Source organism: Bipolaris maydis, assembly GCF_028858645.1.
Source record: "Bipolaris maydis strain C4 unplaced genomic scaffold PSV08scaffold_3, whole genome shotgun sequence".
Taxonomy (NCBI): domain Eukaryota; kingdom Fungi; phylum Ascomycota; class Dothideomycetes; order Pleosporales; family Pleosporaceae; genus Bipolaris; species Bipolaris maydis.
In genome coordinates, this window is record NW_027093859.1 from 446,866 (window position 1) to 470,318 (window position 23,453).

General features: G+C 50.9%; 8 protein-coding genes across 8 annotated transcripts; 2 read left to right on the top strand and 6 right to left on the bottom strand.

The window, feature by feature from the left end:
- Positions 1 to 1,877: 1,877 nt before the first annotated feature.
- PSV08DRAFT_359701 (uncharacterized protein) lies at positions 1,878 to 5,030 on the bottom strand (the record flags this gene model as incomplete). The annotated part of the gene is made up of 3 exons (XM_014221264.2): positions 1,878 to 2,671; positions 2,725 to 3,072; positions 3,140 to 5,030. The coding sequence occupies 3 exons, from the start codon at positions 5,028 to 5,030 to the stop codon at positions 2,139 to 2,141; spliced, it is 2,772 nt and encodes a 923-aa protein (XP_014076739.2). The 3' UTR covers positions 1,878 to 2,138.
- A 273-nt stretch (positions 5,031 to 5,303) lies between these two features.
- PSV08DRAFT_217293 (Aspartate/ornithine carbamoyltransferase) lies at positions 5,304 to 6,686 on the top strand. Its single transcript, XM_014221265.2, has 2 exons — positions 5,304 to 5,733; positions 5,795 to 6,686. Exons 1-2 carry the CDS (start codon positions 5,383 to 5,385, stop codon positions 6,518 to 6,520), a joined length of 1,077 nt encoding a protein of 358 aa, XP_014076740.1. The 5' UTR covers positions 5,304 to 5,382; the 3' UTR covers positions 6,521 to 6,686.
- On the bottom strand, positions 6,633 to 9,377 carry PSV08DRAFT_385748 (AFG1-like ATPase-domain-containing protein; the record flags this gene model as incomplete). The annotated part of the gene is made up of 3 exons (XM_066093450.1): positions 8,864 to 9,377; positions 8,492 to 8,800; positions 6,633 to 8,440 (listed from the first exon to the last, which is right to left on the bottom strand). Exons 1-3 carry the CDS (start codon positions 8,961 to 8,963, stop codon positions 6,633 to 6,635), a joined length of 2,217 nt encoding a protein of 738 aa, XP_065949526.1. The 5' UTR covers positions 8,964 to 9,377.
- PSV08DRAFT_359704 (Sedlin) lies at positions 9,159 to 10,026 on the bottom strand. Its single transcript, XM_014221267.2, has 5 exons — positions 9,959 to 10,026; positions 9,870 to 9,908; positions 9,521 to 9,811; positions 9,428 to 9,474; positions 9,159 to 9,372 (listed from the first exon to the last, which is right to left on the bottom strand). The coding sequence occupies exons 1-5, from the start codon at positions 9,968 to 9,970 to the stop codon at positions 9,231 to 9,233; spliced, it is 531 nt and encodes a 176-aa protein (XP_014076742.2). The 5' UTR covers positions 9,971 to 10,026; the 3' UTR covers positions 9,159 to 9,230.
- A 156-nt stretch (positions 10,027 to 10,182) lies between these two features.
- On the top strand, positions 10,183 to 11,177 carry PSV08DRAFT_273012 (uncharacterized protein). Its single transcript, XM_014221268.2, has 3 exons — positions 10,183 to 10,285; positions 10,344 to 10,545; positions 10,634 to 11,177. Exons 1-3 carry the CDS (start codon positions 10,243 to 10,245, stop codon positions 11,082 to 11,084), a joined length of 696 nt encoding a protein of 231 aa, XP_014076743.1. The 5' UTR covers positions 10,183 to 10,242; the 3' UTR covers positions 11,085 to 11,177.
- A 44-nt stretch (positions 11,178 to 11,221) lies between these two features.
- On the bottom strand, positions 11,222 to 13,939 carry PSV08DRAFT_368777 (deoxyribonuclease tatd; the record flags this gene model as incomplete). The annotated part of the gene is made up of 4 exons (XM_066093150.1): positions 11,222 to 11,270; positions 11,325 to 11,586; positions 11,651 to 12,248; positions 13,853 to 13,939. The coding sequence occupies 4 exons, from the start codon at positions 13,937 to 13,939 to the stop codon at positions 11,222 to 11,224; spliced, it is 996 nt and encodes a 331-aa protein (XP_065949527.1).
- A 5,606-nt stretch (positions 13,940 to 19,545) lies between these two features.
- Positions 19,546 to 19,860, bottom strand: PSV08DRAFT_273031 (uncharacterized protein; the record flags this gene model as incomplete). Its single annotated transcript, XM_014221272.1, has 1 exon — positions 19,546 to 19,860. Exon 1 carries the CDS (start codon positions 19,849 to 19,851, stop codon positions 19,546 to 19,548), a length of 306 nt encoding a protein of 101 aa, XP_014076747.1. The 5' UTR covers positions 19,852 to 19,860.
- A 395-nt stretch (positions 19,861 to 20,255) lies between these two features.
- PSV08DRAFT_196566 (uncharacterized protein) lies at positions 20,256 to 22,459 on the bottom strand (the record flags this gene model as incomplete). Its single annotated transcript, XM_014221273.1, has 3 exons — positions 20,256 to 20,760; positions 20,843 to 22,173; positions 22,352 to 22,459. The coding sequence occupies 3 exons, from the start codon at positions 22,457 to 22,459 to the stop codon at positions 20,268 to 20,270; spliced, it is 1,932 nt and encodes a 643-aa protein (XP_014076748.1). The 3' UTR covers positions 20,256 to 20,267.
- Positions 22,460 to 23,453: the final 994 nt, after the last annotated feature.

A 23,453-nucleotide genomic window follows, 5' to 3' on the forward strand; every position in this document is an offset into this window, starting at 1 on the left:
TGCCAGAGAGAGAGGCGGCGAGGAGGATTGAGCAAAGTAAGTAAGCAATAGTAGTAGCAGTAGAGACGTGCAAAATGTCTGGGAAAAGGTACCGTCTCATATACCTATTGCAAGCCGACCCTTTTTTTGGTAAGACAGTAAAAGAGGAATTCACAATAAGCAAAAGCTGAACATTCTTAACTCGTTTAATACTAGAATATTCCCCCGCAACAACCCGGTCTCTCAGGCCCTGTCTTGCGAGGGCACATGCCAATACCTTGGGATCGAGAATTAGAGGCACAATCGCAAAAACAATGCAACTCGCATCGTACCAGTGTCAGGGGCCACGCACACACCGGCGTTTCCCATGCCTTTAACTCGAAAGACAAATGCATCACAACGACGTCAGCGCGGCTATCTGCTATGCTTGTCTCGAATCTTCCCGACTAGGCGAGCACATTGTTGGATGTTCGGTGCAAAGGATGGGAGGTGAGAGTGTAACAACAACAAATCTGGGTTTCTTCCCCCTCCCTTCCGCCAGCTGCTCTTGGTCGGTACTGCATACACGCTTACAAAACACTTAGCAGGCAGAAATCGTACGAGTGTGGATGCGTGCAAGATCCACCCTTCAGAACTGCAAAAGGGTGTTTTTTTCTTTTGGCCATTGCGCAACCGGGCAACATCATGATCTGATCTGCGCCAGGGCTTGGGGGGGCGTGGGGTGGCCCATATTTTGTGCGCAAGAACCCCTTTCGCCGTTAACGATGTGAGGGGGACGGCATTTGTCGATGTTGGAAGGGTGCTGATTGTTGAAACGTCGATGGCAGCGGGCATGCTAAAGTCGAATGAGGGCGGCTCGGCTTTACTTTATGGGATTCCTGGCCTAACCAATCAGCGGTCCTGCTCGAGTCCCCACCGCGTTGGGCCCCACCTTAGGTGTGACCGACAGGATCGGGTACGATTGCCGGTTTCTTCAGACTGCAACGACACCAGAATATGGCCGATATCTGCTTCTAGCCATTTCCATGCTCATCCTGCCGGCTTCGCCCAATCTTAGCTGTGACAGCTGTCCGCCATCTTCCGCGCCTGGGAGCAGCCTTGTGCTCGCCTCGGCCTGGGTCCATGTTGCTCTTTGATTGATGGCAGGAGCTCCTTCGGCCCTTCTCGTCCCTCCTCTTGAGGGGCACAGCACTCGACATAAGCCAAGCCATGGCTACGTACTGCCACTATGCTGCTGGCTCGAGACAATAGCGTCCGATGTTCTCTCGTATACGCAACAAGCAGTGCCGCCAGCATCCTGAAGGGACAAGCGCTTAGTACTATATCGCCGTCGTGCACATCAATGTTGGACAGTTGGCCTGGGTCTAGGCCGTGGCCGTAGATCGAACTATAGACTCGACTGTGGACCTGTGGATCTCGAGAGCATTTGGGCGCATCGCCGTCGGGACTGACGGCACAGGCTTTTATACTTGTGCCAAGACTCCGTATCACGTTATATCACAACACCCCGAGTCGGCTTCGACGAGCCGGTGGCAGTGTGTGCCTGAGTGTCGCCAACAAAAACAACCCTCTCGTGCATCTAGGCACAACGAACAGCAAGGCCCGTTACACTGCGCAGGCACACACCAACCCCTCTGCTGCAGCATCTGACACGAAACTTTGTCTAGACCTGCGTGTACACAGCTTTGAGCTTTGTCCTGCAGTATACTCGAGTCGTGCTGGAGATGCATGGCCGACGTGGCACTAACTTGTCCAGGAGCCAATTGCGCCAAAGCAGCCGACAACCGCCTTAGCTGCGAGACCCATGTTGCAATGTGAAGCCGTTTCTGTTCCCTCTCCCAAAGAGAGCAAGAAACGCAAGTGCCGGAACCTTTACCATAGTCATTCCGTTGCCCGTCTTGTATGAGTGAATCTTCATATTCCATAATGCCTGACATATGTGCCTTAGTCAATTTGATAGACATAACCCATTCCATCCGTAAAACGCCAAGTTGCCAGCCCACCCCTCTCCCTACCAGTACAATTCCAACCCTTCTCTTCTCAGTTGTAAAACACGCAAACGCATCCAGGCGTACAGTTCTCTTCCTTGTATCCAGAGGGGGTTTCTACAAAAACGAAAGAATCGAAACGTGTGTCCAGCACCTTCAAGCCAAGTAAACTCAAAGTCTAACATTGGCACCAATCTTACCGCCCTTGAACCAAACATTTTCTCTCCACTCGCCAATCCGTACACCTACATAGGCAAATGCGCTGAGTTTGAGCTGCCCGCCAAGCGCCTTCTTAATCGCATCATAGCCCAAGCTGCCAAAAGACCAGTCGACGGGCAAATGCGGAGACTCGGACAGACCCGGCGGTACGGCAAAAGGCAGGTCGTATAGGATCTTGCCAGCCACATGGCCATCGTGGTAAGCTGTTGCGTTCATCTTGGTGATGTACAACGTGGTGGAGCGGAATGGCGAAGCCAGAGTGAAAACTGCCGTGCTGCTGATGAGATGCATCGTTGTGCTGCGGATAAAGTGCGATTTTCCATCGTCATCTGGATCTTCATCCTCATCTCCATCAGATGGCTTCTTGGGAGTAGCCAAGTGCGGCATAGGACGTTCAATGGGAAATTGTGAGAGGAGACGGCCAATATATGGTGCGGCTGGCACAGACTGTTCGTGTGCTTGGACGGTTATGGATGTATTCAAGCCTGTTTTCGTATTAGTATGCTACGTGTGCCATGGTATGCTCATCCGGCCCTACCCGAGATGTACTGAGAGAGTAGTTCTGCGCCAATCTCTTTTCCTTTGTGGCCACCATACTCATAGGGGTCCCAATGAAGAGATACGAGATGGTTGGTATTGTTACCGGGAACCACTTCCATGTCCTTTACCGTTGCACTGCCAATGTGTGAACCATTAGCCAGGACATTGACGTTGAAGTAAGGAACTGTAGCCGAGTAGTTGGTAGGGTTAGTGAAATTGACCATGGCTGTGATGGTAAGAGAAGTTGGCGAAGTGTCGATGATTGCCATGTTGCCAACTTTGACATTGAGCGCACTCTCTTTGCTATCACCATGACTGGGCTCACTGTCGTTGCCATGACGGATTGCTGGACACAAAAAGTTAGCTTGTTGGAGGTCAAATAGTCAAACGTGGATCACGAACTGGCTACGAACGTTTGACTGGTACGACTCCTTGCGCTGGAATGCCTCGCACGGCAAGTTTACCCATAGGTGTGTCCACACCAACACTGACGGCTGCCTTGAGATCCATCAAGACGGACTTGCCGCCAAAGAGAAGAGCCTGTACAACCTCGCTAAACAGATCGTCGTCTACAATTCTAATGGGTGCGTCTTTGATGACGGACTGAACCAGGAGAGAAGGTCCCTCGGAGCCATGGGCCTCGACGCGCGTCGAGTTTGCCTTTTGCCATTTTTCAAGGTTCAGCTTTCCAAGTATCTTCTTGTGATAGAAAATGTCGGCGTCAGCTTTGACTTGAGTAACATCGATAGGGAAGTTCATCTCGTTGGGTAAGCCAATGTCGACGTTGACGATGCCGGAAATCTTGGGCGCAGCCTCGGGTGTGTCCGGCTCGGCAAATGGGTTGGGCAGACTGAAATGCATGTCTGCAAGAGAAAAGTTTTTGATGAGGTTGCCCATGGATTTTCCAGCGAATGGTACAGGCACAATGATGTCTTTCAAAAGATCACGAGCCCAATCGGGTGCGGCTGGGTCTGGGAACTTGCAGCAGTTGATGTAGATGGTCGCATCCTCGCCTTTCATATAGTCGCCCAGGAAAGCATCGAGCGGTGATTTGGCGGTGTTGGGACATACTTCGGTCACGAGATTGGAAATTTTCTCGACATTGCCGTTGACATCGACCTTGACATCTGAATTTGGCTTGACATGGAGCTGGCCGGTCTGGGCAGTTCCGACCATGAGAAATGTGTCAGCCGAGCAGCCTTGAATGCCCACGTCGACAGCCACGGATGGGAGCGTAATGTCAACAGGGAAGTCGTTTTCGACGACTATGGTTGCGTCTGCAGCGAGACCCTTGTGGCCATCCTTGGCCTCGCCGAGATTGAGCTTTGTGATGTTGTAATGTGGAAGGGCGGGGATATCGCCACCCTGGAAGACTACAGATTGCTCAACAAGCTGCTTGCCAATGTTGATCAAGCCTGACTTGAGCGGGACCAGTGCCTTTGCCTTGAGCCGTATCTGTCCCAGCCGGCCATCGATCCAGTCTTCGGCAATGTTGCGAATGCCGTCAAGAGATCCTGGCTGCACAGTGGCATCGAAGGCTACATGTGTGGTGTGTCCGTTCCTGATATCCACCTTGACGCCTGGAAGCTTGGCGGTGCCGACCAGAATGTTGCCATACTCGGGCAGGTAGATTTGAGCGTCGAAGGGGCCCGTCTCAGCCTCGTGGGCAACCCATGTGCCGAAGCGGCCGAGGTTGCGCACGCTCTGCTTCTTGACCTTTGACGCGTCCATGCTAAAGTCTCCTTGAATGTGGATCTTTGCGCCATGGCTGGTCAAGCCATCCATGGAGAGCTTGGTGGGCTTGAAGGTGGCAGCCTGCATCGAGTACTCCTCGATGCTCTCTTTGGCAAGAAAGCCGAGCATGATGAAGATGACGAGCAGACAGAGGGTGATGAGGGCCAGTATGCTCGGCCAGCGCTTCTTCCACAGCGAGCCTTTGGAGTTACCACCCCTATCAGAGCCGCATAGCGACTGGCGCAGTGAGCGCGTCGCCGGCGTGGTCTCGTCGCAGTCTTCGTCATGGTCGTCGTGGTCATCGTCTACGTCCTGCTGGGACAGCAGGGGTGTCTCTTCGGTGGTCCTGCTCGACTGCTGCGAGCGGACTGATCTTGCTGATCGTGCTGAGCGTGACGAGCGGGCAGACCTGCGCGAGGCGGGTCGCGAACTGGGGGTGCGAGTGTTGGCATCGGCGGTAATGGTGTTGTCGTTGTTATCGTTGTTATCGTTGTTGTTGGAGGAGTTGGAGCCCCACGCCTCATCGGGGTTCTCCATCTTCAGCCGTAGGGGAGTCCAGGCGAGAGCCATGTTGGGCAGAGGGTGGACGGAGAGAAAGATGTCGAGTCCACGTCCAAGTCCAAGGGACGGGACGAGATGGTGTTCATGGTCTCGTCATCATCTACTCAGCCACACGCGCCCACATCCACACACAGCGCAGCAGGGTGGCGGGCCGACGTGTGCCTGTCTGCCGCGCCCGCTAGCCCCTTCCGACCCCAGCATTTCTGGTCATCCCCACTGTCATGCGTCAGAATGTTAGCGTCTTCAAACATTATATCGGTCCTCTGGTGTACTGTGCCTTCTGTGACTCTTTCGCTGCAATTGCGGGCTTTAAAATCCCCAGACCGCCTGCTCTAACTTCCTGCACTGCAATTGATACACCATGCCCACTTTCCGCCCTACAACCGCGGCTCTGCGAAGCTTGCGCCGCTGCTACTCGTCGGCCTCGCCAGCAACGCCTCCCACATCGCCCTTTGCGCCGCGACATCTCCTCTCCATAGCTGACCTCACACCCGCTGAGCTCACTACCCTTGTCCAGAATGCACAGCGCCACAAGACTACCATTAAGCAGACAGGAGAAGTCCCTCACTCCATGCGCGGGGCACTGGCTGGCCGCACCGTTGCCATGACTTTCAGCAAGCGGAGCACGCGCACCAGGATATCAACGGAAGGCGCCATTGCAGCATTTGGCGGCTCGCCCATGTTCCTTGGAAAAGACGACATACAGCTGGGTGTATGGCCTGCCTACCAAACCCGCGATTCCCACATATGTCCGCTGACTTCAAGATGAATAGGTCAACGAATCTCTCTACGACACCTCCCTCGTCCTCTCCAGCATGACTGCCGCCATTGTTGCCCGCGTGGGCCCCCACTCCGATGTTGCAGACCTCGCAAAGCACTCGAGTGTGCCCGTCATCAACGCCCTCTCTGACCTCTACCATCCCCTCCAAATCATCGCCGACATGCTTACCGTTTCCGAAATCTACCCCTCAACATCCGCCACTTCGCTCGGTCTCGAGGGTCTCAAGATCACATGGATAGGTGATGCAAACAACGTCTTGTTTGACCTGGCTATTGGCGCTACCAAGCTGGGCATCGACATGGCTGTCGCAACACCACCAGGCTACGAGATCCCCCAGTCTATGCGCGAGGTCATCTCCCACGCTGCGCAAACCTCTCCTCGTGCTGGAAAGCTCCTGGAAACAAATACACCCGAGGAAGCCATCAAGAACGCAGACATTCTCGTGACAGATACTTGGGTATCCATGGGCCAGGAAGAAGAAACCGCAAAACGTCTCAAGGCATTCGAGGGCTTCCAAATCACATCGGATCTGGCCAAGCGTGGCGGTGCAAAGGACAATTGGAGCTTCATGCACTGCCTGCCCCGTCACCCAGAGGAGGTAGCTGACGAAGTCTTTTATGGACCGAGGAGTGTCGTATTCAAGGAGGCGGAGAATAGGCTGTGGAGCGCCATTAGTGCGCTCGAGGCATTTGTTGTCAACAAGGGCGAGATCCAGTGACTAGATCCTTGGTTTGAATGACTGGAACATGTTGTATGGATTTTACGAATCGAAAAAAAAGAGTTGCACCTGTATCTTAGAAACATTTAGCAAACAAGACCCATCTAATCTTCTATGCGTCTTTGTTCTTGTTCTTCTTCGTGTCTTCTACACCCTCATCCACCTTCTCCTTCGCCTTCTCTCCCAAGCCCTCTACTCCCTTCCCCCAAGCCCCAGCTTTCTTTCCCCACCTCACCATCCCCCACGCATGCGTCCAGCTAAACTTTGGCGGCGCATCAGGATGCACCCGGAACGGACTAGCCCCATGCTTAAACATATCCTCCATCTCCCTCTGCCTATCCCTCTCACGCTCTTCTGCAGACAAGACCTTGGTATTCGGCGGTAAGGTATTCGATGTCGGCCCAGCAGGAGAAGCAGCAGGCGACGAAACGCGGTGTTCCCAATGCCGATTCTCCAGTGGAAGTGGGCGCCACCAATCTACCGCTTCAACATCAGCAGCACGATCCCACCATTTTCCCGAGCACATTTCGTAAATCCTGCTTTCAGCTCTCTTAACTGCGAACTTCTCGTCTTCACCCGTTAGTCCGCCTATATTCGCAAAGTCGGGGGATCCAGGACCCAAGCGGCGCTCATCCGTGTACGAAGAACCTGGTCTGCGCATGCGGTTTGGCGGGTCATCTTCGAGAGCGTCGTCAGATAGCATGTTGTGCGTAGAGCCAGCGTAAGACGAGATGTTTGGGCGAAAGGGAGAGTTGAGGTCTTGGTAGATTTCAGAGTAGGTTTCGGGGTGAACGGCGTCGGTTTCTTGCGTTTCTCCGTCTGTTGCTGAAGCAGAAGGTGGGCGTACGGGAAAGAATATTTTATCTGGGCCTGCAGCAGCGGTAATCATTAGTCTACAGCGGGCTTCGTACATGGCGTCAAGCAAGGTGATGAGGCGCCTGGCTTCGCTTTTCATGAGTAGACCCATGATAGGTACATCGGTGATGATGAAGGTGTGGTATGTAGATGCGAGTGTAATGTAGTCTGCGGGACCGAGTACGGCACCACATAGCTCAGCAAAGGTGAAGAAAGCTACGCCATTGTACTGTGCGGGGACATGGAGAGCGCGGTTGTATACAGTTAAGGTGGCGGGAGCCCAGGGAATCGGGTATTCGTGGCGTGTTGCCTGCTCAACCAGGGAGTTGAAAGCTTCGCCGAATTCGATCATGGTTTCTGCGGTTTGAGGCTGGATGAGATAGTTCTTCGGTAGAGAGGATGCAGTTTCGGTCGATGCAGAATCCTCTGCTGTACTCATTGCGCCAGTAGCAGTCAAAGTCGCGGCCGAATCAATAGCATCCAGAGTCTCTGACATGAGAACTTGTGCACTGTCCCTCCGCTCAGAAGTCTCCTTTACGTCTTCTGATTCCAGCTTTCGATAATCCTTCTTTCCTTCCATTTCCCAGACCTCACACCTCGCTCTTAGCACTTCTAGGAACGCCGAAAACTCGCCCAGCTGCCCCGCTCCATCATCCCTCCTTATGTACGAACTCTTAGTCATACCCCAGCCTAGTCGACTAAGACGGTGCACTGGTCGTGAGAACTCCATTCCTGCAGCTTTAGCAAGCTCTTCTGGCATGCGGTTGCTAGTTGCAATGAGGACGCCGCCGAGCTGGAAGAAAGACGTCATAAGGTTAGACAAAATCTTGCTCGCGGCACGATCTGGAAGTTGAAATTCATCTAGGAATAGAATCGGCGACTTCTCTATGAGATCGCGTGCAACTAGAAGCAACGAATATTCGTCGTTGGGTGCTCCTGGGCCGGCTACTAATGACCTGGATATTCGAAGTTGCTCAAGTCGGGAGATGGTATCGAGCATGAAAGTATTGAAGTGCCAACGCCGCTTCTTGCGATTGGGCAGGCACTCTTGAAACAAGTCGATAACTAAAGAAGAAGTGAGCCTTCAAATCTACAGAATGTTGTCTCCAATCTTACGCATCGATTTGCCAGTTCCAACTTCACCGTGCAGCATGAGTCCTTTGGGACTCTGGAGTTGCATGGCCTCGTCATGACTTGTTAGAACACGAGTCAAGGCTACTGAATCTCTCTTCTCTTTCTCAGCAAGTAGCGACGTCCATATGCCCCTTCTGCCAAAGCGGTTGGCGTGCGTATCTGTTGGGGCGACAGCAGCAGCAGCATTTTGATCTGAATCAACTGCCCGGGAAAGTTGCTGCAGTCGTTTCGAATACTCTACAGTCGGTTCATAGTCAATCAGTCGATCATAGAGTTTCTGTAAGTGCAAGGCTGATGGTCACAGTTAGTCCATGTACAATGTCCTTGGCGGGTCCAAAATGGTAGACGTCATACCGAGGCGATGCTGAGCGGGATCAGGTCGGATCTTCTGCGTAGCGATGAGACTGCGATATAGCACCAAGGGGTTGGTGATCGCAACACCGGTGGACGACATTGGTAGTCATTGGTTTGAGGAAGTAGAACTTGTGTCGCATCGTCCTGAGGACGATATCAAATGGCCGAGGTGATCTGCTCTCACATTGGACTATACTGCAATCGGCGCTAGCGCTTTTGGGAAGTGCCGATACATGAACTGGTCGCAACATCGGACAAGGGACATGGAAAAGGCCAGTCCACAAACAAAAGGAACAGGGTCAAAGCGGTTTGATTCTAACGCCTGTAAACGAAATGTGGTATCATGGTAACCCCAAGTGGAAATTGCTTAAATACTCGTGACACCCGGAGACCATGCATCAGCAATTCGTTTGACTTCTTGAATAAACTTGCGGCTTGTGATCTGCGTTGAGCCAATCCTTTGCTCTGAGTTGGTAGTGATTGGAGAATGTTCATCAGGGTCGTAGAACCTAGGCGTTGCTGTTAACGGTCGCAACTCATCAGCTGCCCCGCATCTTCACTTACGGATTTCTGAGCAGCTTTATGTACGCCGTCTGCAATGCTCTGAATGCCTAGAGAAGGTCAGAAGATTGTTTCATTGTAGAGTATCGGGCTTACAGGTTTCATGTCCGCATCTCGCAGCCCAACAGCAGCCGCAGATTTGTTGTCGAGAGGGTCGGCTGGCTTTCCCTCCATATCCACGACAATGATGAATTTGATGCCGGTGTTGGTGAGCCAGCCGTACATGGCTAACCTCTCGTCGACAGCTTGCAGAAGACCAAAATCCTGGTCTGCTGTCTTATGCGGTAGGCGAGCCTCAAAGATATCTAGACATGACGAAAGAAGAAACTGGAATTCCAGTGGTGCACGCTCTTCTGCCGGAAAGAGTGAAATGTGCAATGGATTGTTCTTTGCCAATACTCAGTATAGGAACAGGTCAGGAGTAAGTAAGTGATGAGGTACTCACGTGTTTTCCGACAACGCCAATGCAAGCAATGGACGGGACCTAGACACAGTCAACACATACTCTGAACCCTGACCGCATCAATCACCTACCCGGCCTGACATATTTCGTGTGATATCAAAAGACTAAGGCAGCCTTCAAGCACCCTGGATGTAGATGCGGAGTAGTCTGGCCGAAGTAGTCCGAAAGGGTGTTGGCGAAGGAGTGATCGTTGGCCGGCCTATCAGACGGCGCCAAAACCAACGACTAATCGATTTCCGCCAAGCATTTTGATGCACCTACCTCATCGATCAACTTCGCGACTCCCTCAACCGCCACCCCACATCTCGCCTCTCCACTCCTTCGTCCACGCCTTTCCTTACTGTCTGTCGCAAACATGCTTTCGACGACAAGGTCTGCTGCCTCAATGGCTCTGCGAGGTTTGTCGCCGCACGCCCGAAAAAGCTCCCGGTCCCGCCAAACTGACTCCATGGACAGCCAAACCCGCGACGGCCTTGATGCCATTCCGCGCCGGAAGCGTAGCCTTTTTATCCTCGAGCTCGCCCAACAAGGCGACGACCATGAAGTCGCCTGCCACCATTCCCGGCAACCCCGGAACACCGCCACCGATGAAGTCAGCGCGAGTTGAGGTTCCCTTGCCAAGTCAGGAGGGAAAGAAGGGTGCTATGCAATATGCATTGTATGTGTTTTCTCTCTGGATTTCTCTTGAATATTGAAATCGGAGGCAAAAAGCGCAGTAAAGGACATTAATTGACTTGCGTCAACAGGACAACACTTGACCAAGTAGCCAACTGGGCCCGTCAGAGCTCGCTCTGGCCCATGACTTTCGGCCTTGCATGCTGCGCCGTCGAGATGATGCACTTGTCTACTCCACGATACGACCAGGATCGTCTCGGTATCATTTTCCGTGCCTCTCCTCGACAGTCCGACGTCATGATCGTAGCCGGAACCCTCACCAACAAGATGGCACCAGCGCTGCGACAGGTCTATGACCAGATGCCTGACCCCCGATGGGTCATTTCCATGGGCAGTTGCGCAAACGGAGGAGGATACTACCACTACAGTTACTCAGTCACAAGAGGATGCGACCGTGTTGTACCTGTAGATATCTACGTACCTGGCTGCCCGCCAACCGCCGAGGCACTCATGTACGGTGTCTTCCAGCTTCAGAAGAAGATGAGGCATACCAAGATCACCAGGATGTGGTACAGGAAGTAAGATGTGGCTGGTTTGGCGTGGTCTATTTTGCAGTCTTTGTACATGCGAGTTTGGGGCATACATCCCTTCTGTATAAATCGATCTTCTATATGCATTGCGTACACCAAATCGACCCCATATATGGCGGTATTTTGGTATTACACCGCCTCACCTAACCCAAACATCTTGACTGAGTTCTTCCAAGCACTACACTCTCATTAGTTACTCCTTCTGTGCACCAAGGATACAAACAATACTTACGCATCACAAACCTCCTCCACGCTGATTTCCTTAATCTTTGCAATGGCATGCGCGACATGTGGAATTGTAGCTGGTTCGTTTCGCCCCTTTACCATCATACCTTTGGCCCATTTCTCCTTCTTGACTGCCTTTGGTAAAGGTGGGGCGTCTGTAAGAAACTTGGCTGATGCGTGACTGGGCCGCATCTCACACCATGGTCCATCTGTTTCAATCTGCAAACGCTCGAGCGGTATCTGTTTTACGACTGCAATATTCTCATCCGCTAAGCAGAAACGTTAGTCAGTGTTGGTAAACATACCAACATAGGAGATGACAGAAATACATACTCTTCATGCTGCAGCCGTTAACACCAATATCAAAGCCTAGATCCACAAGACGCTGCATCTCTTCTGCAGTTCCAGTGAAGCTGTGTACCAGACCTCTCTTGGGTAGCTGGTCAAGCTTCGCAGTCAATAATCTCTCAAAGTCCTCACTCGCAGCACGCGAGTGTAGGAAAAGCGGTAACTGAACTTCAACCGCAATCTCCAGTTGTGCCTCAAAGTACTTGAGCTGTGGCTCCTTGGCCGTCAGAAAAAGTCGGTCGTAATCGAGGCCTATCTCTCCAAAAGCAACTGCATGACCTGTTTCCTTGGCTTCAATAGCCAGGGTTTTAAGCGCGGAGAGAAGCTCTGATGCACCGCCGGGATGTTTGTCAAAATGGTTTGCCGAGCAAGGATGTACGCCTACAGTAGCATAGCAAAGCCCTGGGTGAGCTTTTGCTATCCCGATAGCGTGCTTTGATTCTTCGAGATCAGATCCTGTTACCATGAACTTCTTGCAACCAGCGCCGACCGCTCTCTGGAGAACATCTTCAAAATCATTTTCGTGACGTTGGGTGCCGTGGTATTCACCCCTGAAGATGGGATCGGTGAGGTTGATACCGATCTAGATTTCGCGGTTAGAAGTTTGGCGCGGGGTAAAGGCGTGAAATGTGGACTAACATCAATGTACTTTAGTTGTGTCGAAGCAGCCATCTTGTTGTATTGCCGATGGGATTTTAGAGAGAGAGGATAATTGTCTAATGAGAGTGTTAACTAGGAAAACTAGATGTTGAAGCGTGTTAAAATGACGCACTTGAAAAGTTGTTCGACAGCTTTATAATGCTAGGGACTAGACGTATCTGTGTTGATTGAATTGTGTCCCTAAACAGTTTTCGTAGACCATATACCCGTACAGTCGTCGAAAACATGAGTCAAAAAAACTGTTGGAGAGGAGAATGAGGAATGGTCACAGTTGCCTGCAATGTATAATACTAATCCGTTTTAAGCCTAGTTTGAACCTTTGCATCTCTCAATCTTGCTCAGCCACTTCATCACCACCGAGCATCTCTACGCACATGCAATAACCATAGCAAGACATTACACTTATGTATGAGTGAACTTGATATCTTCATAACAATTGAATAGCGGAAGAAATTTAGCCTGAGCCAGCATTGCAGGCATCGATATCCGCCTCATACGACCCAAGGGGTTTACCTGTGCACTGTGTACTTCCGGTACCCTAAACAACATACAAGGCGGAAAGTTCTAAACTGAAACAAACCAATGGAGAATTTGTGGCATCTCCGCCGCGTTGCGGACAACGCCGCCAAAGCTTGTTGGATATGCTATAAACCATCCACAAGTGTCCTGATTACACCCTCCAATAAGGTGCGTTATGACTCTGAAAAAGGGATCTAGGTGCTCATTTTATTTCAGGACTTTTTCTACATCTGTGCTGGACACTTGACTGATCGAGGGTTCTGTCAGCCAGAGGCTGAGGAGGCTAAGAGGGTTGCGGATCAGAAAAAGCAAGAAGAGTTAGATCGCGAGATCGAAGCTGTTAAAAAGGAGTATGAACAGAAACAGCAACTCAAACGTGAAAAGAGAAAATCAAAGGACAAGGAAAAGGATAAGGAGAAAGAGAAGGAAGAAAAGGCCAAGGAAGAAGACGAAGACAAACAGGATGAGAAAGCCAAAGAAGACAAGGCCAGTATAATCAGAGAATCTCAACTCCTTGTACTAACTGCCAATAAAGATCAAAGAGCTCTCAAAGACAAAAGAGAAGACTCAAACCGAGCTCAGTCCTCGTATATTCCAACTAAACAAGTGCGCCTGTCTCGGGACACTTTCCCCATTATACTGACGTTACGCAGAAGCTTCTACCAGATGAGGTTGGACAAACTCCGAAATGCCGAAATCGCCAAAAGAAACCGCGAACGGCTAAATGACCCTAAGAATTTCCCATCGGTACCTAGTGGTAATCCTTAGTCGCGTGTCATGGTCAGCCACATTGGGGACAGCAGTAATACAACAGCAATGCCTCAGCTATCAGCTGTGCTTCATCTGTATAGAATCCTTCTCGTATCTATAGTTCATAGGTGGGGGTGGGGGGGGAGTGCATCTAGCGGACTTTGGGAGGGCTGACTGCTGCCAGTCATCGATCCTTCGCATACGATGCGGTCAGCAACTAGTGGCTGTATAGAATGCCAGGCTTACTGAAATTCACACGTGTCGTGCATATTGAACTGTTTTGGTATACCATTCATCTGGATCTTGGGTGCTTGAACGTCTGCTGACGGAATAATTCGTGGTCATTCCGGAGTCATAGAGCCTCGCATCCACCAAGAATGACATCGCTCTTTGCATGTATTTCGCCGAGGACCCATCGATCCAAGTTCGCAGAAATATTCTAATGAAAATTGAAATTCATGCGTCATGTTTCGTGGGCAAAACTTATGTGTATAACTCTCTTATCCTATCCTTGTTTACCAGGTAGCTGATAGGAACTGCTCCCTCATACATGGTACTTAATCACGCCCTAAAGTAGCAAATGGATCTGGAAACATACTGTTCTCGGGACTATCTGCATTGATGAAAACAAAAATGCGATTCGCTGATTTCACCTTTGATCATTGCCTAAATCCCATGCGCTTGACGCGGTAGCCATACGCATGCCCTCATCGGACTGCACCAATCATACTACATCGAATCTTGCTATACGCATGCAAGTCCCCACTATTTGTAAGTCATAACACGAGCTGCGCAATCATGTACCACTCCAGTTGGTGATGTTATGTGATTCGGCCATTGAAGCTACTATCCGTAGGGCCAAGATGATATTGCATACCAGCCGTGTACGAACAAATAGTTACCCAGCATCCAGCCCACTTGCATCCCGGCGTACATTGATACTACAATTGCCGAGTCACGGGATAGATGTTCGCTCCTAGGATCGTCCATTTCCATGCGATCGGTAGTTGATGCGTCTCTTGGCAGTTCCCAGCCCGGGGAGACTTCTCTAATAGACGCATAGTATGAGGCATGACGCAGTAGCTGCAAAGACACGTAAGTATACATCCTCAGATGAAGCACCTTTTGGATACTACCCATGCTCCATGGTAGCATTTGGTTACGGTAGTTTCCACATGCGCAAGGTGCTATCCTTGGGCGCCATCCACTGATACTATTCTCATGACACAAAGTATTACGGAGGCAGGGCCGCTCATGAACCGAAGTCATGATCGACCAGTCAGCCCTACATATGCGTCGCCTTGCATGTTATTCCAAGCCATGTTTCAGCTGTCTACCGTTTTGTCGAAAGTTGACGCTTATGCAGTAACACAGCCCGTCTCCGCATCCAGAATTGGAGTACCATATCTTGAACGCGCATACTTGAGCTGACGACGGTCAGCTCATTGTACGGTATGATTAAAACTATGACATGAAAAAGCTTATCTGCTACGACGAACGGAAGGCAAACATGATGAACTTTCGCTAGAACACCCAGCGGGTCAGCATCGTCCCGCGCGGGCTTACTATTACATAGTAAGACACCACATCATTCGATGAATCATACACAGCGTGCGGCTTCTTACCGTTCCATTTCCGCACAACCAAAGAAGTAGTTGATAAATCGTGCATACGATGCTGGCCTAACCAGCCCTATCGGAGGAAAGGATAGTTGGGTCTTGTCACCTTCCTAAAAAAGTATGGACCTACCATGAACACATGGCAAGACACCAGAAAATGCATATCTGTGGCACCTAGCCCTACCATAGGGCAAACGCAACAAAAGGCGCAGATGGATCTCTTGTCGGAGAGGCCGGCTCTCCACTCTTTTTCGACCCGCTTATCAGGCGTCCAAGGGATGCTGCAACTCTTTGCATCTACCGTGTCTGCCGTCAGCCAGAACGCGGTGAGCCTGGTTTTGGGGACGAACAAGACGCGACAGGTATGTCACTGATATTCTGTTCCCTGTTTGTGAATGCACTACGAAGAGCTGTCCCAATTGGACTGGCTCTATTCTCCGACTTTCGAGTCATGTTTGTATTCAACGAGGCTGTCTTACCATCCTCGCTTGTGCCATATTGCTGTACGTGTAAATTGACGCAATTAAAGGTATGGGAACCTCGTCCCTCCAAGTTCAGGATCCATGAATGTGGAGACTTATGATAAGAGTTATTGCTGTTGGCCGGGGGGGGGGATGAAGAAGAAAGTGTACTTGCGTTGTCAGACGGGCATTTTGCGACTCGAGAACACTGGGCCCGCGCATATGCGAACACATGGGACGGCACGTTGCCCACAACACTGAACTACTATGAGCACATGGTTAACCAGGATAATCAATGTGTAAGTTTGCTCCTTCAGCTGGTACATCTTGATCCGGATCTAGTCAGGTGATGTCGAGTTATTATGGCGCAAGTACGAGGCAAGGAGTGCGCTTTCGCAATGCGTCGGGCTTATTCGAGCGATACCAGGTCGTGAGAATCTTGTTAATCGTTTGGGGTAAATCAGCTCTTGAGGAGCTGGTTTTTGAGATGCGGAAAAGATCCGAGGATAACTTAGCGCGTAAGCACCGTTTCTTACGTACATACGTAGAGCATATCCTTGAATAATCTAGTGCACGGAAAGAAGTTTGCCCGATCTGTCAAAATCTCATCTCGCACCTGGAATGCCCAGTGCGCCCTCCATCTGAAACTTAAAAAAAAAAATAAAACTGAAAGGTTCATGCAGGGCTGTGACTATAATCTACTATCGAATTAGTTCGAGTTGTGTGTGCTTGGAAATCAGAAAAAAAAAATATAGTTAGTATCCTTGAATCAACCATGGTCACTACACAACTACCGGTAAACTTTGTTCAGCCACAATAACAGACATGACTCGTCTCGCTGTTCTCTCACCTCAGAACAGAGTAAGTATATACTAAAGAGGAAAGGCGTGACCCAAAGACGGCATACCACGCGATTGGCCAGACTAAGTATGCCGAGACGACAATGGTAGAGTTTGAAACCTTGAAATATGTACATGCTATGCACACACATACACATGTATACATGATTCATCAATAGTACGGAGGCTACTTTAACTTCCGAACTAAACCTACGAACCAGAGCCAGCAACTTAACAAAAAAGAGTGGAATTAAGTCGAATTTTGATTTTCTGGCTGAGTGCCCAGCGAATCAGGACCAAGACAAATGAACTTTGTAACCCGTCTTACATACACACGCCAGACAACCCCCCTCCCCCTTCCCATGCCAATACTTGCCTCCTCATACAAAACACAGGTTGCATGGCATCCAGGAAAAAGGGCAAACTTTGACTCAGCCAAAAAACGACCCGACGATGCCTAACCCCCAGCAAACCAGCACGTTGCGATGCAAAATCATGCGCACACCCACATCCGCCACCGCCGGTAACATTCCTTAGTATGCCTTTTAACGTACAGCTTCACAGGAAACCCTAATTTGTACCACAACAAGCCATCCTACCACGCTCACACACCCTCTCTCTCTCTCTCTCTCTCACACACACACACACACACACACACACACACACGCGCGCGCGTCCGGCTCGGCAAGTTCCCACGTCGGTGATTACCTCATCTCTAGTGCTCACCCTTCTCTTTCTCCCTCTTTCTCCCCTTCCCCACCTGACACACTAGTCGACTCCCCACAGTCTTCCCGTATTACGCCCTGGCGCGAGAGGGCGCGCGGGAAGGGCGAAGATCGGTAAGAAGGCAGTGAGAAAAAAGGGTCCGGCCTGTTCGGCAGAAAGACAGGAAATGCGCCGGTCGGGAGGGAGGGTATGGAGGGCCATAAGTACAGGGTAAGCACTATGAGAGTGGGGTTTGGACAGGGTTAGGGGTGATCCCAGGCGAGTGAGTACTCAAGAGGGTCGGGTCACGTGGAAATGGGAAGCTGGGGTCAGGTTTGATGCGGGATGTGTTGTTTAGTGTGGTAATTTCTTGTCCCTTTGTTGATCTCAGTCTCGGCCTGGCTGGGAGGTAGTAGCATGGGAGGGGTAGCGGAAAGGGCCGGGCAGCATGACAGTGGCGGATCGTCCCAGCACTTGTTTTCTAGTCCACTAGAGACACTTTGCGTAGATAACGTTGATGTTTGTAGTCGCATGTAACTTGCGCTCTTCGCGCAAGAGCCATGATCAAGTATCACAAGACAGGGCAAGTCGCCGAAGACACGTCCTCACTTGAACAGAGTGCGCAATGCTGGAATAACATGCTCAGCCCAATATGACACATAGGTCTTGTTTCTCTCGCAAAACACCCTAGAAGAAGATAGGTTCCTAAGATACTAAGCACTTACCCCATCCATAAATAATAACCCCGAAATACCAGCCCTATACTAACCGCCGTGCACCATCCCCACTAAACCTCGGAAAACCCAAAAAGGAAATAAAAGCTTCAAACACGAAACATAATCATCATCGTCATCGTCGTCATCATCACCATCATCGAGCTCCACACTGTCCTATTCTACTTTAGTTAGTGAAGCAATACTAAGTGCCAAAAAAGAAAAAAAAGGGTCCGAACATAATAAGTTAAAGTAAACTAAAGAAAGCCCGCAACCTAATGACTACTAACGTATACGGAATCTACCAAATCTAGGTTTGAGACCCCTACGGGCGCGGGCCTGCTAGCCCAACCCAAACTAATCCAAGCAGGGTGTTTTGGCAAGAAAAAAAAAGTGTCAGTACTCTCAAGTCACACACACCGTTTAGTGTAAGTACGTTCCCCCCCCCCCCTCCTTTGCAACCGAAACGCAAGGCAAGAAAGCCACATAAACGGAAACGCACTAAATATGCCAAATTACCAAGGAAACCCCGAGTATTGGGGAAAAATAAATAAACAAATAAATGGTATATGTATGTACGTATAGTACCTGGACCCTGCTTTAAAACACAAGTACAAGGCATAGCCGCTTTTGCCCCCTCCACTCCCCAAGAGGGGGGGGGGGGAGGGGAGGGGGAATGCCTACACAAGTACATAGCGCAGGGCGTGGGCGCTTGCCTCGCGCAAAAGAACGCATTTGGACAAAACAATACTGTTACTTACTTACTCAGCCTAACGCTACTTGACATACGTGGTCCGTTGCAATTTTTTTCTCTCTCTCTTTGCCCCGAATCTTTAACTTCGGAGGGTTAGAGTGAGTGAGTGAGTGCGTGTGTGTGTGTGTGTGTGTGTGTATGTGTATGTGTGCAAGTGGGGAAATCCCACCGTTTTGCACTACAATGTACTACTACGTAGTAGTACGTATTTTCTATTTTGCCCTTGGGGGGAGGATTTAAACTGGATAGGGAGTAGAGGAGGGGTTGATCATCAACAACTTGCGAAACCGCTTACATCCGGGGTTTTTTTTATATTGGAGAGGGGAAGGGGGACCGAAGTGACCGAGGGGACCAGGGGTTAGATATATGTTTGTGTATGTGATGTGTGTTCTTCTGGGAAAAACCTCGGTTAAAAAATTGACATATGATGCTTGTCTTGTAAGATGATGTTTTGAGATGTTGGTGAGGAAAGTTGATTATACGCAAGGCTTGGTGTCACCGGGGGTGATGCTGACAACGGATACGAGGGGAGACCCTGAGAAAGTAGTTAGTGGAGTGTTACGTGGAACAACGTTTTTACCAAGGACATCATGATCAGTCCCTGGCTGATGCTGATGCAAGTCGAGGTGGCGACTGATATGCGTGTACATCACTTATTAGACTAGTAAGCGTACTTCAAAAATGACACTACCAAGAGTTTACTACTGAGGCTGACGCTCACTTGTGCGTCTGCTAGGCCCTGAGGCTGAACGTCAAAGTAAATGAGCTGACAGATGAAAAAAAAAGGGGGAATGCACGTTGCCACTATCACGCTACACACGCACAGCCCTAGGACGTGAATCAAGATTTGACGTTTCTTTTCATGACGTTGTTGTTCTAGTTGAGCCTCGTTTCCCATACTGCCTGCCCATTTTAATTGCTGGGGTATTCCAAGCCAAGAAATCAGCCGAGAACGGCGAAACTGAAAATTCGAAGTAGGCAATTATCAACATGACATTCGGCCACTCCGTAGTACTAATGAGAGAGCGAAAACTTTTTTCCCTTGACAGGACTTTGACAGTTGTTGTTGTTGTTGTTGTTGTATTCGTGAAATAGTTTTTGTATAATAGGTCAACAAGGAATGTAGTCGCAAAAAAGAAGCTGCCTATAAAGATGATCCTGGACATGTCTGCCCTATCGACGCCGCCGCTGAAACAAAAACACCCATAGAAATGCATCGAACGTGTCGTTGAACCAGCATCAGAAATTTTCCTGATACCGATATGTATAACCAAATGCCATCATCAGTGTCGTTATGCCGAAGCGCCCTGGCCTGGCCGGGAATGAATGGTAAATGCAAAGACAATTTGCGACTGTAAAGACTTTTTTGCTAGATTAAAACCATGCCTGGGAATGCTGATATGTAAAGCCAAAAGCAATGGTTTGGAGAGAATGCTACTGTCGAATGGAACTGAATATCATCAGAGACTGCGCTTCGTTGAATAAATTCCGGTCAGATCAGCCTGGAGATGGGTATGCCGCACGTGTCTCCTAGGTGTTTGGTAACTCTTTTTTTTTTGGGGGGGGGGGAGGGGGGGATGAATCAAGATTCGTCGTGTGCTTCGCTGATGACGCCAGGCTTGGTTGCAAGGCTCGAAGGGCCGGACATGGAGGCAATGGAGCCAACACGCTCTTGAGGCGGCGGCTCGTCTCTCATGCAGGCGTTTTCCAACATGTTAGTCCACTTTCCACTGGTCCCTGCATGGCTATGCTTCAGGTGCTGTCGGAAATGGTCTGCACGGAAGAACTTCTTGGCTTGATTGCATTCGCCGAACTTGTGCACGTGGTTTAAGTGCTCTGCCCGAGCCTCCCAATCCGCAGGGTTAGGGAACTCTTCACCGCAGTACCCACAGACGTCTGCGGCAGCCGGGCGAGTAGCTGAGGGGTGGAAAGCTGCATGAACGCCGGCAAGTGTTGCGCATGACCACGAGTGTCGCCGTAGGTGGAGAGAGTTTTGGTGGCGCTCGGCTTCGTTCTTGTTCTTGAAACGATTAGGACAATACTGGCAGATATACTGCTTCTCCAGCTCGTGCAATCTGTTGCAGGGGTCAGCGCATGGTCATCCGGGCATGGGTAGGCCAAATAGCGGTGGGTAAGACGCAGACCCATGTCACTTACCGGAGTTCCTCTTCACTGTCGAATTTTTTAGGTTTCTTGGGGCAACACTCGCAAATGTAAGCACCTGGCAGGCGGTTTGCGATTGAATTCTGTCGCGACTGTAGCATGCCTTCTGTCGACATTTTTCGGATTTGTGGATGCTCGGTCTCCGAAAAGCCTCGCTGATGCGGAGGTCGCGACAGGGACCCGCGGGGGCTGGGATCCAACGACCTGTTAGCTGCATAAGGCGACACGGGGCCCAGTTCCGTCTCCCCTAATGGTGACAACGCATTTGGTGACAAGCGCTGATCTCCGCCGTAGCTTGTTATACTACTTGGGGCCGTGGAGAAGCCAAACGAAGACGCAATCGAGCCGCTGCGTTGACTTGCAGATCCGGTTGAAGACAAGGAACTTGGATTCGAATGGAACCGCGATGCATTGCAGTTCCGGTTGACCAGCATTTGGGCTGAACGGCGGTGATATAGATCGTTATGGCCACTGGTTGTAGGGCGATCGTCGCGCGCAGCTTCAGAGGGAGGCGACGAGGCGCGCCGTTTCAGGCCACCCTTTGGGCCCAGTTGGTACTCTTCTGACTCGGCAGGGCTGCGCTCGTTGATGTTCAAGTCGCGCATGCCGTTTTCCTCCATGCTGAACTCTGGATCGGAAAATATGCTGTGATCATAGCTACCACGATGGGTCGAAGAGGTGTCATCCAACGGCCCTGGAGTCGAGATACTACCGTAGCGTGCCCTGGACGGCTCTGTTGGGTCGAATATGGGGCTACGGAAGCCGGTGTAGCCTGGTGAGAGGGCAGGCACAGTCAACGGCTTCAATTGACCATTGTGCTTGTGTATCGAGGAGTGCGGGTCAGTGGCGGCATCTTGCGTGTTAGTGGAGGATAGTGGAGGTGCAGTGGTCCTTGTGGGTGTACTTGGGCCGCCAATCTTGGAGAGCAATTGCTTGTCGTAGGCCTGCGATGAGTTTTGTAGGGCCTTTTGCCCCAGCTGTCTTTCACTTGTGAAGCGGTGACTTGCGAGCGATGGGCGAGGGTTGGTGTTGCGTTCTTCGTCACTGTGGCCGCTGTGTTCGGAGCTCATGTCTTCGAGTGACCTGGAGATGGAAGGTTCTCGGTTGCGAGAAAGAATGTAGTTGCCCGCGGACTCGCGTGGGTAGTTGCTTGGGGCTCCACCGTATAAGCTCGAGCCAGGTTTAACTGTCGCGAGCCGATTTCCGCCAAAACCTGTGTCCCTTGGACTATTCGTGTTACCCCATTGCCAACCAGGGTCTTGGCCAGTCCTGAGGTCTTCGATGTGACGTGGTGGAGGCAAGGGTGGTGGGACTTGGTCGCGAGCCTGTGAAATTTGCGGCACGGTCAGTCAATTGTTTAAGATATGGGACGGTGAACAACAAGGACCTGACGTGCATTGCAATGTGTTCGGATGCTATTTCAAGCATGCAAATTGGGCAATACCATGCCAGGCCCACACAAGGGAAAAAAAGTGCAGCAAGCAGGAACACGAGCTTACGTACTCTCGGTATAGCCATTGCTACGGCTGGACTTCCTATCGAGGCTCGGGTATGGTGTGGTAGCGGATAGCGGTGGGAATCATATACGCGAATGCTCGGCGTCGAGGACATGGTTTGTGGATGGTGCCGATATTTGTCTGCAGGCCGCCACTAAGGGGGTAGTAGCAGCTGAAGCGTACCTTGCTGCAGACGAGCACCGCAAAAGTGGCGAGTCGCGACGAGCAAGACGCGTGAAAGGCAGTGGCTACTGGATAGTGTATGCGAGCACGGACCTAGACGCAGAAGAGTTAGCCTGCCACCACAGACGGCATGACCGAAACCGGCAGGGAAGAGTGCAGTGAGTGCGTAGGAGAGCGGCTGAAGGGTGTTGCAAAGAGTAACAGTGAGTGGCTTACCTGGGTATGGGGGGTGTTACGTGTCGTTGGGGTGTTTCCGAGGGCGAGGCTGATAAGTAGTAGACGGAGCGGGGGCGGTTTCTTCGTACCCGTTGACTAGCGATTGAGGCTGCTCGTAGGGCTGAGACCCTCGTTGGTGTAGGGTCGAGCTGAACAAACAATTCTGGCCCGCACCGCCACAATACTTGCTTCTTGTTGATGCAGACTATAGGTCATGGGACGTTGGCAGCGGCGGCAGACAAAAGCTCAAATTGCTGTGGTGAATGCAATGCTCATGGTACACTGCAGCAGAGCAGCCCAAGCAGGCATACGGGTAAGGGCCCTGTTTTTTTAGCGTGGGCCGGAGGCGAGTGGAGTTGAAGGGATGAGAAGCTTTGCTGGAAGGCGTTTAGCACATTAGAAACGAGGCAGTTTTTCTTCTTCTTCTCTGGTGTGTGTGTGGAGAGAGAGAGGCACGACTGGACACGACAATAGCAGAAGCAGCAGCAGCAGCAGACGGATGAGAAAAGAGATCCTCCACCGGGGACTGGGTTAGACATTAAGCACGACGCTGGGCAGGCTCACAGGCAGTGATTGGTTATTGCGTGTTGCTCCTGGCACGGAGCATCAAAGTGGAGACGCTGCCGGGCAGGGGTCAGGGCATGCAGGCCTTAGTCGTAGGCGTGGTTTCTGGCTTTTCCAGAAGCGTGAAGCGTGAAGCTCACGCCGGC